This window comes from Crocodylus siamensis, chromosome 1, assembly GCF_052110815.1.
Source record: "Crocodylus siamensis isolate JL-2025a chromosome 1, ASM5211081v1, whole genome shotgun sequence".
Lineage (NCBI taxonomy): Eukaryota > Metazoa > Chordata > Crocodylia > Crocodylidae > Crocodylus > Crocodylus siamensis.
Genome location: NC_143395.1, coordinates 178,219,226 through 178,233,456, shown reverse-complemented (window position 1 = coordinate 178,233,456; position 14,231 = coordinate 178,219,226). Strand labels below are relative to the sequence as shown.

General features: G+C 41.6%; 1 protein-coding gene across 4 annotated transcripts in view; it reads right to left on the bottom strand.

Annotated features, from left to right (window-relative positions):
* The window catches only part of VRK2 (VRK serine/threonine kinase 2), a 75,043-nt gene that overhangs the window by 42,772 nt on the left and 18,040 nt on the right, over positions 1-14,231 (bottom strand). For 2 of the 4 annotated variants that reach the window (XM_090049913.1, XM_090049929.1), the window contains exons 3-7: positions 11,906-11,961; positions 9,108-9,177; positions 7,122-7,209; positions 6,859-6,964; positions 5,333-5,425 (exon numbers count right to left, since the gene is read on the bottom strand). In XM_090049913.1, the coding sequence (XP_089906039.1) occupies positions 5,333-5,425; positions 6,859-6,964; positions 7,122-7,209; positions 9,108-9,177; positions 11,906-11,961 (413 nt within the window). The remainder of the gene's footprint in view (positions 1-5,332; positions 5,426-6,858; positions 6,965-7,121; positions 7,210-9,107; positions 9,178-11,905; positions 11,962-14,231) is intronic. The other 2 variants (XM_090049919.1, XM_090049936.1) reach the window with 2 other exon arrangements.

Genomic DNA, 14,231 nt, shown 5'->3' with positions numbered 1-14,231 from the left:
TCTATGATAGAGGCAGGCAACAGCTAGACCAGTGATGTCAAGCTATCCCTAACAGAGTCTCTGAATCCAAAACTAAGGGTGCATGCTATTCAGAGCGTTTCTCCTCCTTTCCTCATGTGTCACTGTATTCCCATTCTATTTCCTGTCTCTTCTCCATTTTCTCTTGAATTCTATCCACACAATACCACATTTTTCTCACTTGGAAATGAACTCCATAATTCCAGGGTTACATCAGCAACGTAAACCAAACCCAGCCTCACCATACAAAGAGAATTTGCAGAAGGAGATCAGACCTTGCCAAGTGGATGTTACTCCAGAGAAGGAAAGTGAGTCAAAATACAAAGGTTATAAATCTTGCTGCCTGTTTGTGACCAATTTGTCTGGGCACTATATCTTTCCTACAACACATAAAAACAGGCAGCTACTCAGTGAGAATGGTTTTACTTTCTGTTCCATCTAGTCCTTTTGTATCAGACTGTCATGTCTGCCTTCACAGCAAAAATAATCTTCTAACTGCCATGTCAAAAGCCAGTAGATTGACCCTTCTAACCTACAGAAGACCTTTCTCTCCTATAAAAGTACATTCCTTGCCAATACCAAAAATTGATATTCTTGCCTGGGAAGGTAATGAAGGCAGGTTACCTAATGAAAGTGAAAGAAGAACTTTTCCCATGATGAACAGCCACTCAAATTTAAACTGAAAATGGTTGAGGTTCCATAGGTTTGTTTTTCCTATTGAATTCTTAATCAGTGTTTGAGATGAGTTCTATATTTTATTTGTTAAAGGGAACGGCCAAAATGCTGTCAACACTTAACTATTTAATACTATACCTGAAAACGTAGATTCTATCAACTTCTATATGCAACAAACATCACAACAAAAAGAGGATGCATCTTGTAAAAATAATTTATTAGAAAGGACTCAGATGAATATTGACAATGACAAACATTAAGAATCCCAAGTCTGACTCCAAGACATGGCATTGATTTAAAAAAGGAGATTTTAAAACTGTGTTTCTTTTCTATTTCCCTTATCATGTTAAAATTATTTAAGGTTTTTGTTTTTAAGGTTTCCCTTTTAGCTTGTTTTTCATTTTACATCTCTACCTGAGAATCCCAGCCATAAGCTTATATATGATCTAATTCCAGCAGCTGCATCTTTAAGAAAAAACTCATCGAGTATTAAGATAGTTGGACTAAAAATTGGCAACAGTGCAGATGTGAGGGTATAGATGCCTGCCAGAATATTCCATAAGTATAATGCTACAACAGTTTAATAGGCACACTCTCAAAGCTTGTTCCATTTACAAAGATCTCTCTGATTTTAAGCCTCTATTTGATGGTAGTCAATCGGGTTTTCCCTTGCAACAGTACCAGGATTTAAAGAGGTTAATTGATTCAGCTTTGTCATTTGGGGGTCTATATTAATAATGCTCATTCTGTTCTGCCATATAAAAAGCTATTGCTGCGTAGTGAATTGTGTTTAGGCCCAACACAATACTGAAATAGTGCTTTACTACTCCTAATTTATAGGGGTACTCACTGCAAGACTGCTTGCAAGACTCTCTTGATTTCATCTGTTCTTCCCTCATAAGTCACTTCCATTGTCAGTCATTCTGTTGGCTCCATGTTAAAAAACATATTGACTGCAAATTGCTCTTCTGACCTGTAACTCACTGAATGGCCTTGCTCCCACCTATTGAATGGATCTGCAGCAAGTTGCTCTCTGAGGTCAGTTGATTCTGATCTTCTAACCATTTCTAAACATCATTTGAAAGTCACAGAATGACAAGACCTTTGCTTTGTTTGTTTCTCCGTCTTGCTAGAGGATTTAGACATGACTATAAATTTAAGATGTTTTGTTATATTTGTTGTTCTAAAAAAGAAATCATGAAATGTGATTATTGTGGTCCAAACTTCCAAGATGCTTTATTTAAAAAAAAAAGGTATTACAAATGACTCTTCTTTTAAAGGGTAAAATAAAAAGTATTAAAATACAAAACAACAGAACTTCCCAAAACGCAGTTTAGGGAATGAGGAAGAATGCATTAAAAGAATGTATTTTTCTTAGTACCAACCAACAGAATAATAGGCTCTCACAGTCCTGTAATAAGTCAAAAGGTAATGTTTTGAAACTCTGTACACAGATCTGTTTGTCTAACTTTCATGCACTGTAGTGGTATGTGGAAATAGCCAGTTAAGATATTTCAGTTAAGATAATTCAAAATATGATTGCAAATGCACACGTCCAGTTCTGGAAGCCTAAATCTTGAAATTTAAAAGCAGAATCAGGAAATAAATACCTAAAGTGTTGTTTTTTTGTTTATAGGGGTTTTTTTTAATAGTTAAATATTTAAAAGTATACTGTGTAAAGCTACTATAATTACTGACACATCATCAGTTTAAAAATAAAGAGTGACAAGTCATATTCTGTAACAACCACTCCCTCACCCAAACCCCAATACAGACACCACACAGCAATGCCTGCATGTGCTTTAGCAATATATCTCCAGTCATCCTGTACTCTACTTTGACCCTGCCAATGGCTCACTCTGCCAACTCCTGACTTAATAACATAGTCACATTATGGGCTGCACTGAATGCCATCTACCCATTTCAAACAATAGGATCAAAAATGCTTTACAGGTAAAAAAAAAAAGGTAATAGAAACATACCCATTCTCCAAGTAATATCTAAAGGTTCAAACCTCAGGTGAAGTGTGCAGGGACATTAGAACAGCATAACCACATTAAAAGTAAAACTGGTCATATAAAACTATTATAAAATATATGGCATGATGATAGTTCAGTCTCCCCACTCAGCTAACAGAGCTGCCCTATGGAACCTTATGATATATTAATGAATTGCCCATCAAGAATTCGTGGGGATGGATGGTGGGGGGGAAAACTTGCTAACCCTAACCCTGCTTCATCCTCCCACTCCATCCCCACTGTCATGGCAGCGGTCCACTGCACAACCTTCTGTCCGTAATGCTTGTGGAGCACTGTGATTGGTTGTTTCAGTAACCAATCAGAGTGCTCCAAGAGCATTACAGACGAACAGACAGACAGACGGACTAAGACATTTATTATATTAGAATTATTTTGTTAGTTTGATGATAAATTTGGATAAGCGGCATATTAGAAAGCCAATTTAATCAGAATACAGAACTCAAGGAGGGTAGTATACACAGTGGCAGTATACACAGTGAGCCATACGGGAGCTGATCCTGCCAGGACCCCAGGCTCAGAACTCTTACTAACTTCAGCAGCATTTATGTGAGCATACAGCTCCTGGGTTTGGACCCATAACGAAGATTCCAGGAGGAGGATTATTACAGTGCTCAGTCTGCTTTAATCCTGCCATTTTGAACACTGTAGTAATACTGTTGGTAAAGTATTATTCTCAGTTTTGCATGCATAACAAATTACTGGAATAAAATATATTGAAAAACAGAGAAAACTACCCACAGAAGATTCCTTTACATTTGAATGAACAAAAGTCCTGTGGTTATTGCAGGCCTGGGGCCATCTCCCTTGCTGTACATGCTAAGCATAGTAAACGTTATCCTGAAATGTTTGTAACAATGAACCGTCACACAGCTTTTTCAACTATGGTAGGCTGGATCTCAGGCTTCTGTAATATTATCTTAGCTCCTCTGAAGTCAGAGCTATGATAATATGAACTTAATTGAGTGACTCTGCTTGTGGTTGGTAAATTTTATTCTTTTTTTAACTCCTCTTGTGATTGTAAGCACTTAACGCCTTCTCTTTGTTTGCTGGGGATTTACAAATAATGTTTAATCCCCAGCCTACTCCAGCCCAACATCCGGTATTACATTTCCTCCATCCCTAATCTTTTTCTATTGGAATTTACACTTAGAACTTATCTATAGACAAATATTTGAGTGTGTCCTACAGTAGTGGATAAAGATCTAAGCAAAATGACTATTTGGCAATAAACATATGTGCCATACTGCCTAAGTTATGTGGCTAAAAAGTTTTGGCTGCTATTAAAAACTAAGCTCCTATCAACAGGGACTCAGTGAACAGATGCTGGATGCATCTACGTATGTGATTAATGCATAAGAATAAACTCTAGAGCTTACTGCTCCAGAGTCTTTTGCTCCCAGGTGCACCGTTTGAATATGCCCTTTGTCCGTGTACCTCTGTCCACACCCAAACTTTATAGTTGCTAAACCTTCACTGTACAACACAAAATAATTTCAGTGCGAAAAACTGTAGTTGCTTAATAGCTAAGGTGGTTAATGATTTGTTTCCCAAATATCTCCAAAACAGGTTTACTAATCTAAATGCTACCATAATTGGATATTATGGACTGATTATCACAAAAGCACATATGCAGCTATTTTAAATAGCCTGTATAACATTTTAAATCATTTGTTTAAGAAGGTTTAAAAGTTGATGTGGAATGGTCATATGAGCTGCAAAACTTATAAGTTCTAGAATAAAGAAAGAGAACTCAGAAACACCAAGCAGTCCTTGGTAGTTCAATGGTTCAATTTCTGAAAGTATCAGAATAACCAGGCAACCTCTATTTGTCAATCACTGGGAGCAGTATCAAAAAGGGTGGGAGAAATCCAAGTGTTCATAAGAGCTGGTCAAAATTTGAATAGAAACTTTTAAAAAGAAAAAGCAGTAAACTGTAAAAACGTGTAAAAATGTAATATTTTGAACAATTTCCCTACGACACCCCATGGTTAATAGAATATATGACAAGAGTTGGAAAAAGCAAAAATTCTGAACTGGTGCATTTTAGAAAAAAAAATTTTCATTTTATAGTTAGCTCTAACATTTTAAAGTACTGCACTCTACACCCAGTGCTACTAAGAACATACAAATGTCTTCATAATATTTATCTGCTAGATCGGTTTAGACCGAAAATGATAAAATAAAAGTCACGTAACAACAGTATTTATACAATATCATGAAAACAGAAACATCTTCAGAAAGCTATGGATATAATAGGCTAGATCCCTGAAAAAATGTCTTTGCACAGCTCTATAAGGCACAATTTAGAACAGTCCTGAGATTGCTCCAAGTTACATTCTGGCAGCCTAAGAATCAGAGGAGCCAACAGGTAGTTAGAATATCACTTTCTCACATCACTCCTCTGTTGCACTTGGCAAAAGCACTGTGGGCCTGTGGATCTGACATAACAATTCACACTTGAATAGGCAGCATTTATACAATAAGATCCTGTAATGTTTAATACATGGACTCTTAGTGCAAAAACAATGTATGGCTTATTGCTGATGAATAAACATTCTAAGTGTTACACTAACTGCACATGTAAGTAACACTGTGCTTACCTCATGTGGGTTTGTGTAACCCAAAAGCAGATTTGCTGCTTTAATGTCACCATGGACATACTCATTTTCATGTATATATGCCAAGGCATCCAACTAAAAATAAAGAAAGGAAGCATTATCATCATTACCACCATACCTCCTTGCCCCCAAAATTCAATGAGCCTCAATTGCTTATATCCTATGCTAGATAGTGAGGCAATTAACTGCTCTAAGTTAGAAAAAGTCCTGGAGAGAGACTGTGAATTAATGAGTCACAGTCCCCTGCCAGGCTCCTCTACTTACACCCATCACAAAAGAACTTGCCAGGTGTATGTCAAGAAGTAAAGCCAAGATTTAGCTCATTCCCCCTTCACTCCATTTACCTGCCTCTGCTTCCACAGTGCTAGTAGCAGACACAGAGATGCAAGGAACTACTAACTGGGCCACAATTTACCCTGTATAAGTACCCAGAGGATTTAAGAAGTCTTTAAAATCTCTTTACTCACAATAATAATGTTGTCATCGCCAGGCCTTTTATCTCACGATTCACTGAAACAAATATCTTATAACAATGGAAGGGCTGTGGGAATTTCAAGCTCTCCAAAGGGATCAAACTCATTTTTCATTCTGATGGCTCACAAGATACTGGACCTTAAGCCTGTACATTATTTCCCACCCAGTACTTCGTAATTTTTTTTCTTGGAGAGGGTATGGTAATTTCTTACTTTGCAAAAAAAGAAGTGGCATGTCTGCAGCAGGTCATTTTATACAAAGAGGAAAAGAATCATGGCTGTTGAGAGATGTTATAATGTTTAAACAGTTCAGCAGTGACGAGAATTCAGTGGCAGAGTACAAAGAGGGTAATCAAGGGGCAGTATAAAGGCCCTTTATTAGATCATTAAAAAGCCCATTTTTAATTCAATACCAGTCTCTCTCAAAAAAAATGCCACTGCCCTCAAAGGAAACATCATACAATCTCCCAATAATCTAGGCAAGCTGAGAGAGACCAGAAAAATCAAGGTGATGATGTATCTATAACCCAAAAGGCTAATCTCAGTCCACCTGCGTTAAACAAAACAGCACTGCTGAAAGCACAATAGCTAAAACTGTCAAATGCAGATGCCTAAAATAAAGTGTTTCTACAATCTCAGAAAAATCAGGTCACTTTACTAAGGCATTTACATATGAATTTCAGCACCTGATTTTGGCACCTATATTTCAACATTCAGTCACTATTCCAAGCTAAAAGCTGATTCAAAGCCCACTGAGTCAAAAGAACTCTCTTCATGGACTTCGGTGAACTTTGGTTTGGGGACATAGAGCTCTAATGTCAAGTAGATCCAGCCTTTGTTAACACTTGTTCCACAAAAGTGCAATTCATTTTAAGAGAACACTGTAAAGCTCCAAATTCAGCATACTTTTTATGTAAGCCTGTAACTTGAACCCTAATTGGGGTCCAGACGGGTATCATTACAGGAAAAAAACAGGCTTTGTTAGAAAAAACAAAGCATGTCAAAACAGAAACATTTCATTTCCCCTATACTTACTATTCGGATCCCAAGCTGCAGAACAAGTTCTTTTTCAAATCTGCGTTCAGCATCAAATATTCTTTGCAGGTCTATACCTAATCTTTCCATGACCATGAATCTATAACTATTAAAAACATACAATGAGAAAAACCTTCATATGAAGAGAGTGCAGCCAGCTTTACTCAACAAGGTTAAAACAAAACTTCCTGCTTTTCACTGAAAATAGCTACTCAGGCCACTTTATGCCCAAGAGCACTGAATTCAATTCAATTTCTTATTACCTTTTTCCATTGTACTCAGCCAATCCTGATCCCCAGAATACTGGAATTCCTAAACATCGTATTTGTTTGAGCTTCATCCACTTTTGTACTGTCACCATGGTAAAACAGACAGAAAACAGGATTAAAGCTAGATGTTGAAAATCCTCAGTGTAACTTGTAATTTAACTTCTCTCAAAATCTTTGTTAAAAAGGAAAAAAAAAATAATTTTTACAGAAGGGTTCAATTTAAAAAATTCAGAATGGAATTTTATTTTTGTCTTGCATTCTGCAAAACATTAATAAAGCTCTATGTTTCTTTAACATATAATTTTCTGTGCCATAAAAATGCAATAGGAATTCAGCGATGAGAACATGAAGTATTTCTAAAGCTTTATCTATTCAGAAAGCAAAAATGAAAACAGGTCAATACAGAATGCTTTCAGGTGTCCTTATGGTTTAACTTGATGGTCAGCCACCTATGGCTGACTGGCTGGAGCCAGTCCAGGGAGTTAGAGCCTTGGCCGCGTCCAGTAGTGGGGGAGTGGGGGTGGGCAGCCAGAGGCAGGGAACTTTCCTGGGCTTCACTGCAGCCTGGTGGCACAGACAAGTGGTGGCAGGGAGAAGCAGCAATGGAGGTGGCCAGGTCCTAACAGCAGTCAGATCCTAGTGATGGCCCACCTGAGAACTAAGATGGGCCATTTCCTGCCACCAGGAAACATTGCTGACCACTGGTTTCACTCAACATCTCATGTGTTTGGGACTGTTTCCATAAAAAAAAAGAAAAAAAAGTTACCTACAAGCCCATGGGCTTGTAGGGTTTTTATTTAACGTATTAGTTACTTTTTGTAAGATTCTAGAACAGGCACAACTTTTATCCTGCAAATGGTAACTAGCAGAATCAGCCTTAGAGGCAACACCTGTGCTAGGACTTCGGACAGAAGCAGGCATTCATTTCTAGCAGTAGAAATTTCTGAAAAGTTTCCACTGTTAGAAATGTTTCCAGGAGAGGGAGCAGTACAGGGGTTCAGCCTGTAACCACCTCCTCTCTCCTACTTCTTGCACCTTCCCAAGACCGGGGCAATTCAGGCCTGGGGAAGGCATGAGGAGCACTGCTGCTCCACTCCTCCACTTGAAGGGTGGTGCAGGAGGTCGGAGAAGGGAGTTGAGTGGCAGAGAAAGACGCCCCAGACTTGACCAATGGGGAAAAAACCTTAGCATGTTCCCCAGGCCAGGGGGCCAGGAATTAGAGCAGGAAAAGCCTTCCCCAAGCCCACTTCCCATCCCTGCCAGCTTCTAAATCATTGCTCTGCAACCCAGTTGGACAGTGGGGACAGCAAAATGAAGGTGGCAAGCACTGACACTGACCATGCCACATGGAGGATGGCTTTCCCTGTGTAGAATTAAGAGCCACGCAGCTGCTTCCCCTGGGAGAAGAGTTGAGGGAACAGCAGGCTAAAGCCCCCTAACTCTTCCTCAAACTAGGGACTGCCCACTTTGGGGAAGAGGCAGGAGTAACTGCCTGCCTCTCTTCCCAAATTGGTCTGCCTCGCCTGCTTGCCTCCCCTGCCCAGACCAGTTTGAAAGGGGAGGCAAGCAGCAGCTCCTGCTCCCTGCCTCTTCCCCAAACTGAGGAATCCTCACTTTTAGGAGAAATGGAAGGCACGCTTGTAGGTTTTGTGATTTCTGATAGGAGAATGCCAATTCTCCTGGTAGAACTGTAAGGACTATATAAGGCCATTATCCTAGCTTTGCTCATTTTTGCCCTCTGATGCGAATGAGTTTATACAATCTGGCAACCAACCAGACCAGTTTCTGTTCCCATTTAACCTAAAGGGAATCACAAATTTCAATCACAATAAATGCAAGTAAATGTCACTTAGACCAGAATTAGTTCTTGCATCTGAAGTCTGACACACAAAAAGCATGAAGAGGTTATAACTGTAAAAAAAGATATGGATTTTTAAATATGCTTAATTAGAATTATTTGTTTTGCCAATATAAACTTACTATACTCCTGTTTTGCGGCTCTCTGGTAAAATTTCAGTTCAGAAAATAAGGGCCCATTTTCAAGATATTCCTACAGAGAAACAAGTGCATTTAGAATTAAAAAAAAGAACTAGAAAGATTACCTACATAATGGAATGTAAATTCTACATGACTTATTATTTATTTCTTCTTAATGATAGATTATAACATTTGACAGAGGCAATTTTTCATATAATACAGCCAAAATGCCAGTTTTAAAACCAGTAACTTCCACTTGCAAAAAATAAATAAATAAAAACCATTATACATGCTGAAAAGAAAGCACATAGTAGAGATACATATAAGAACTTCTTAGAAAACTGTATTTTAAAAAAATATTGTAACTTTGAATTTATAAAACTCATAGAATCATAGAATATAAGGGTTTGAAGGGATCTCAGAAGTCATTTAGTCCAACCCCCTGCTCAGAGTAGGACCACCCCCAACAAGATCGTTTCAGCGAGAGCTTTGTCAAACCAGGACTTAAAAAGGAAGGAGATTCCCCCACCTCTCTAGGTAACCCATATCAGTGCTTCACCACCCTCCAAATGAAAAATATTTTCCTAATATCCCTTCTCTTGCTGCAGCTTGAGACCACTGCTCCTTGGTCTATCATCTGCCACCACTGAGAACAGTCTAGTTCCATCCTCTTTGGAACCCCATTTCCGATAGTTAAAAGCTGCTATTAAATCTCCTCAGTCTTCTCTTCTGCAGGATAAATAATCCCAGTTCCCACAGCCTCTCCTCAGAAGTCATGTGCCCCTGCCCCCAAACCATTTGGGCTGCCTTCCACTGGACCATGTTCAACTTGTCCAAATTCTTTCCATAGTGGGAGGCCCAAAACTGGACACAGTACTCGATGAGGGACCTGGACTTCTTCAGTCTCCACAAGAAAAGACTGAGAGGTGATCTTGTGGCTGCCTACAAATTCATTGGGGAGGGGGGTGGGGGGCGGGCGCAAGGAATAGGAGATGCTCTGTTTGCCAGGCCACCCCCTGAGGTAACTAGAAACAATGGCCACAAACTGACAGACAGCAGATTTAGGTTGGACATCAGGAAGATGTTCTTCACTGTAAGGGTTGCCAGAATCTGGAATGGGCTTCCAAGGGAGGTGGTGCTCTCCCCTACCTCAAGAGGAAGCTAGACATGCACCTAGCTAGACCCCAGTGCTCTTTCCTGCCCAGGGCAGAGGGTCTGACTCGATGATCTACTGAAATCCCTTCTAACCCAAACATCTATGAATCTATGTGGTCTCACCAATTCAGAAGAGGGGAATTATTACTTCTCTCAATCTACTGGAAACACTCCTAGTACTGCAGCCCAGTATGCTGTTAGCCTTCTTGGCAACAAGGGCACACTGTTGACTTATATTCAGCTTATTGTCCACTGTAATCCGCAGGTCCTTTTCTGCTTAGCCAGTTGATCCCAAATCTGTACTGGTGCATGGGATTCTTGCTGAACCTCATGATATTTCTTTTCGCCCAACCCTCCAATTTGTCTAGGTCACTCTAAATCCTAGCCCTTCCCCATAGCTCTACCCTCCAGCATATCTACGACTTCCCCCAGCTTGGTATCATCTGCAACCTTGCTGAGGGTGAACTCTGTGCCATCTTCCAGGTCATTGATGAAGACATTGAATAAAACTGGCCCCAGAATCAACCCCCAGATACTGGCTGGCAACTAGACATCGAGCCAGTGATCAGTACCTGTTGAGCCCAATGATCCAGCCAGTTTTCTATCCATCTTACAGTCCATTCACCAACCACTACTTCCTTAGCTTGCTTGCAAGAATGCTATGGGACCCACATCCACAGAGCCAGTCATCTCATCATAGAAGTCAATCAGTTTGGTCACGCATGACTTGCCCTTGGTGAATCCATGACGACTGCTCCCATTTCATAGATGTTAGGGGCTGGAAGGGACCTTACAGCCCCGCCCCCCCCGAACTTGAACGTTCACTTTCTTCTCCCTGAAGTATTTAGAAATGGATTTCCTAAGGACCTGGTCCATAATTTTTCCAGGGACTGAGGTAAAGCTGACTTGTCTATAGTCCCTGAATCTTCCTCCTTCCCTTTTTTAAAGATGGGAACTATATTTGCCCTTTTCCAATCATTCAGGACATCCCGTTTGCCAAAAGTTTTCAAAGGCTCTGTGATCACATCAGCCAACTCTCTCAGCACCCTTGGATTCACTGCATCCAGTCCCATGGTCTTGTACACATCCAGCTTTTTTAAATGGTCCCTAACCTGTTCTTTCACCACTGACAGCTGTTCTTTTACCTTCTCCCTGAACAGTGCTACCTGGTGCAGTACTCTGGGAACTGACCTTGCCTGTGAAGACTGAGGCAAAAAAAGCATTGAGTACTTCAGCCTTTTCCTCCTCATTCATCACTAGGTTGCCTCCCACATTCAGTAAGGGACCCATGCTTTCCTTGACCTTCCTCTTGTTGCTAACATTTTTACTTGTAAAAACCCTTAATGTCCCCTGTAGGCTGCAACTCTAATTGCCTTCCTGATTCCATCCCCACGTGCCTGAGCAATATTCTTATACTCCTCCCAGGTATAATTATGATATAATCCTAAATTCAGTCATTTTTTCCATTATGAAGTTCATGGTTAGGAATGCAATAAAAAAATGCCAGACTTATCTCTAATGGATAAAATGTGACAAGAACAAAAGAAAAGCAAGCAATGTCACTAAACACTCAAGAATAAAAAAAAGAGTTAAAGAAAGTGCTATTGGATTTAAATTAAATGATTTAGAATTGAAATGTGTATTACCACTTTAATCACATGCACAGCATCATCTTCTACAGGAATATCAATATGAGGAGAAGCTGCAAAATTAGAGAAATAGGGCAATGAAACTGCATGCAGTATTTGATGACCAAAACTTGAAGAGCAAAGTATGTAGCACGATGTATATAACACATAAGGATGTTCAGAAAAAAAGTGATGAAAGGTACATTTTCCCAAAATAGTTAGAATTGTTCCCCTTTTAATTTCAAAACATTGCATAACTCAGTTTATAATTTTCACAATACCTAGATATAAACATGGGCAATTCTAATCTTGCTTTTGGCAGAAATGTCTCAATCCAATCTTAATTCTTCATCAGCTAAGGCCCTTGCTCCCCACTTACACCAAACTTAAATAAAACTCTGTACATTAAAACAGACAAAGCTGTTTTCTCAATGACTACGGTCAGCCATGTATTCTTCATGTATCCTTTCTGTCAATTTGCTTTCATGATAAAGACTCCAAGTAAGGTTACAACCTATGTCATCCCATTTTCACTGTTTGATCAATGACTGATTTTACATTCTTCCCCCACTGCTATTTAATTTGGCCCACATTCCCATCCCAACGTTATATATTTAGGTACTAGCATGAACAGTGTGTGCCCCCAGCAGCTGGGGGGGCATAGCTGTGCTGGCAGTGGCAAGAGCCCGGTGGCAGTAAGTGCAGGAGCTCCCGCAGACAGTGGCAGTGGCAGTGGCAGGCACCACTGGCAGCGGTGCCTAGGGGCAATCGCTGATGACCCCTTTTTGCAGGGGATGCACCACCACGCTCAGCAGGTGCACCTGCATGCACCCCCTACGCATTGCCCCTGGGTACTAGCCTAAAATAGGGACAGTGCAGCTCAAACCACCCAAAGGGGAAATTGGAAACTGTGCTTCTTAGCGCAAGTAGAAATTTAAAAACAGTAGCAACTGACCAGACATGCCAATTACAGGCTGGGGGACAGAACTCTGTTCCACACCAAGCAGGCTGCCTAGCCTGCTGCCTTCTGCAGGTAGGTTCTGCCCCATGAGGAGCACCTCAACCAATTCTCCCAAAGAAAGCACAGTCTTTATGCAATAACAAACAAATAAACAAAACCAAGAGTTTTTGCCATGTCCCAAGCACGAGAAGGGGAGCCCTTGGACTCTGGCCCCAGCACAGTCTGGTCCGTCTTTGTAGTAAGCTGTTCTGCTCGTAGCTTGCTTCCTCCTCCCTTGCCCAACTCTTTCTGGAGCTTTTTAAAGCTCCTACGGTGACACTCAATGCATATCCAAATGCCCCACACCTGGGGTCTCTCAACAGGGCTGACTTCCCTTTTACAGGAACAGGCTTCCTTGTTACTCATAGACAACAGGATTCCGACCTTGAAAGAACTGGCATTTCTCTTGGATGCCACCTCAGGATTAAAATGTAATGAGACTAATTCACATCTGTAATAACAATCGATGGAAAACCCAAGACAGAGTTCCAGGAAACAAGTGTCCTACTGCCAGGCCCTTCTCCCCCGGGAGCCGCAGGGGAGAGCACCGTCTCCCTCCATGACTAAGGAGGACTCTGGGACCTCCCACTCTGCCCAGTCAGGGGCATGGACCAAGGTGGTCAAGGGCCCCAGGGCCCACCGCACCAAGGCCCCTCCCTCGCCGGAGCTTAGCAACAGATTCGCACCTCTTGCAGCCCCAGCAGAGCCTGCTCAGTTGCCAGCTCCCGCAGGCAACCCAGGTTCAACCGCAGCTACTGGCCCCGTTCTCCCCAAGTCAAAGCGAAAGGTGTTTGTTGTGGGAGACTCCATCCTGCAGGGCACTGAGGGGGCAATCTGCCGTCCCAAACCCTTAGCCCGGGAAGTCTGCTGCTTTCCGGGGGCCCGCATCCGAGACATTGTGGAGAGGATCCCGCAGCTCCTCCGGCCCACAGACCACTACCCCATGCTCCTTATTCACATGGGCACCAATGACACGGCTCGGAGCACCCCCAGCCAGGTCATGAGGGAGTTGGGAGTGGGGTTTAGAGGTCTGGGAGCTCAGGTGGTGTTTTTGTCGATCCTCCCAGTCTTGGGCTATGGGTTGAGGAGGGAGAGGAGGATCCACGCAGTGAACCAAAGACTGCGGAGCTGGTGTCATCGGGAAGGCTTTGGCTTCCATGACCACAGCCCGCTCTTTGGCGAGAGAGGCAGCGAGCTGCTGGGAAGAGATGGCCTCCACCTCTCTCCCCTGGGGAGGAGGCTCTTCTCAGCCAGGCTGGCTGACCTGCTCCACCGGGCTTTAAACTAAGACCGCTGGGGGATGGGGGGGACTACTGCCACTGCTGGCCCACTGAGCAACCCTCA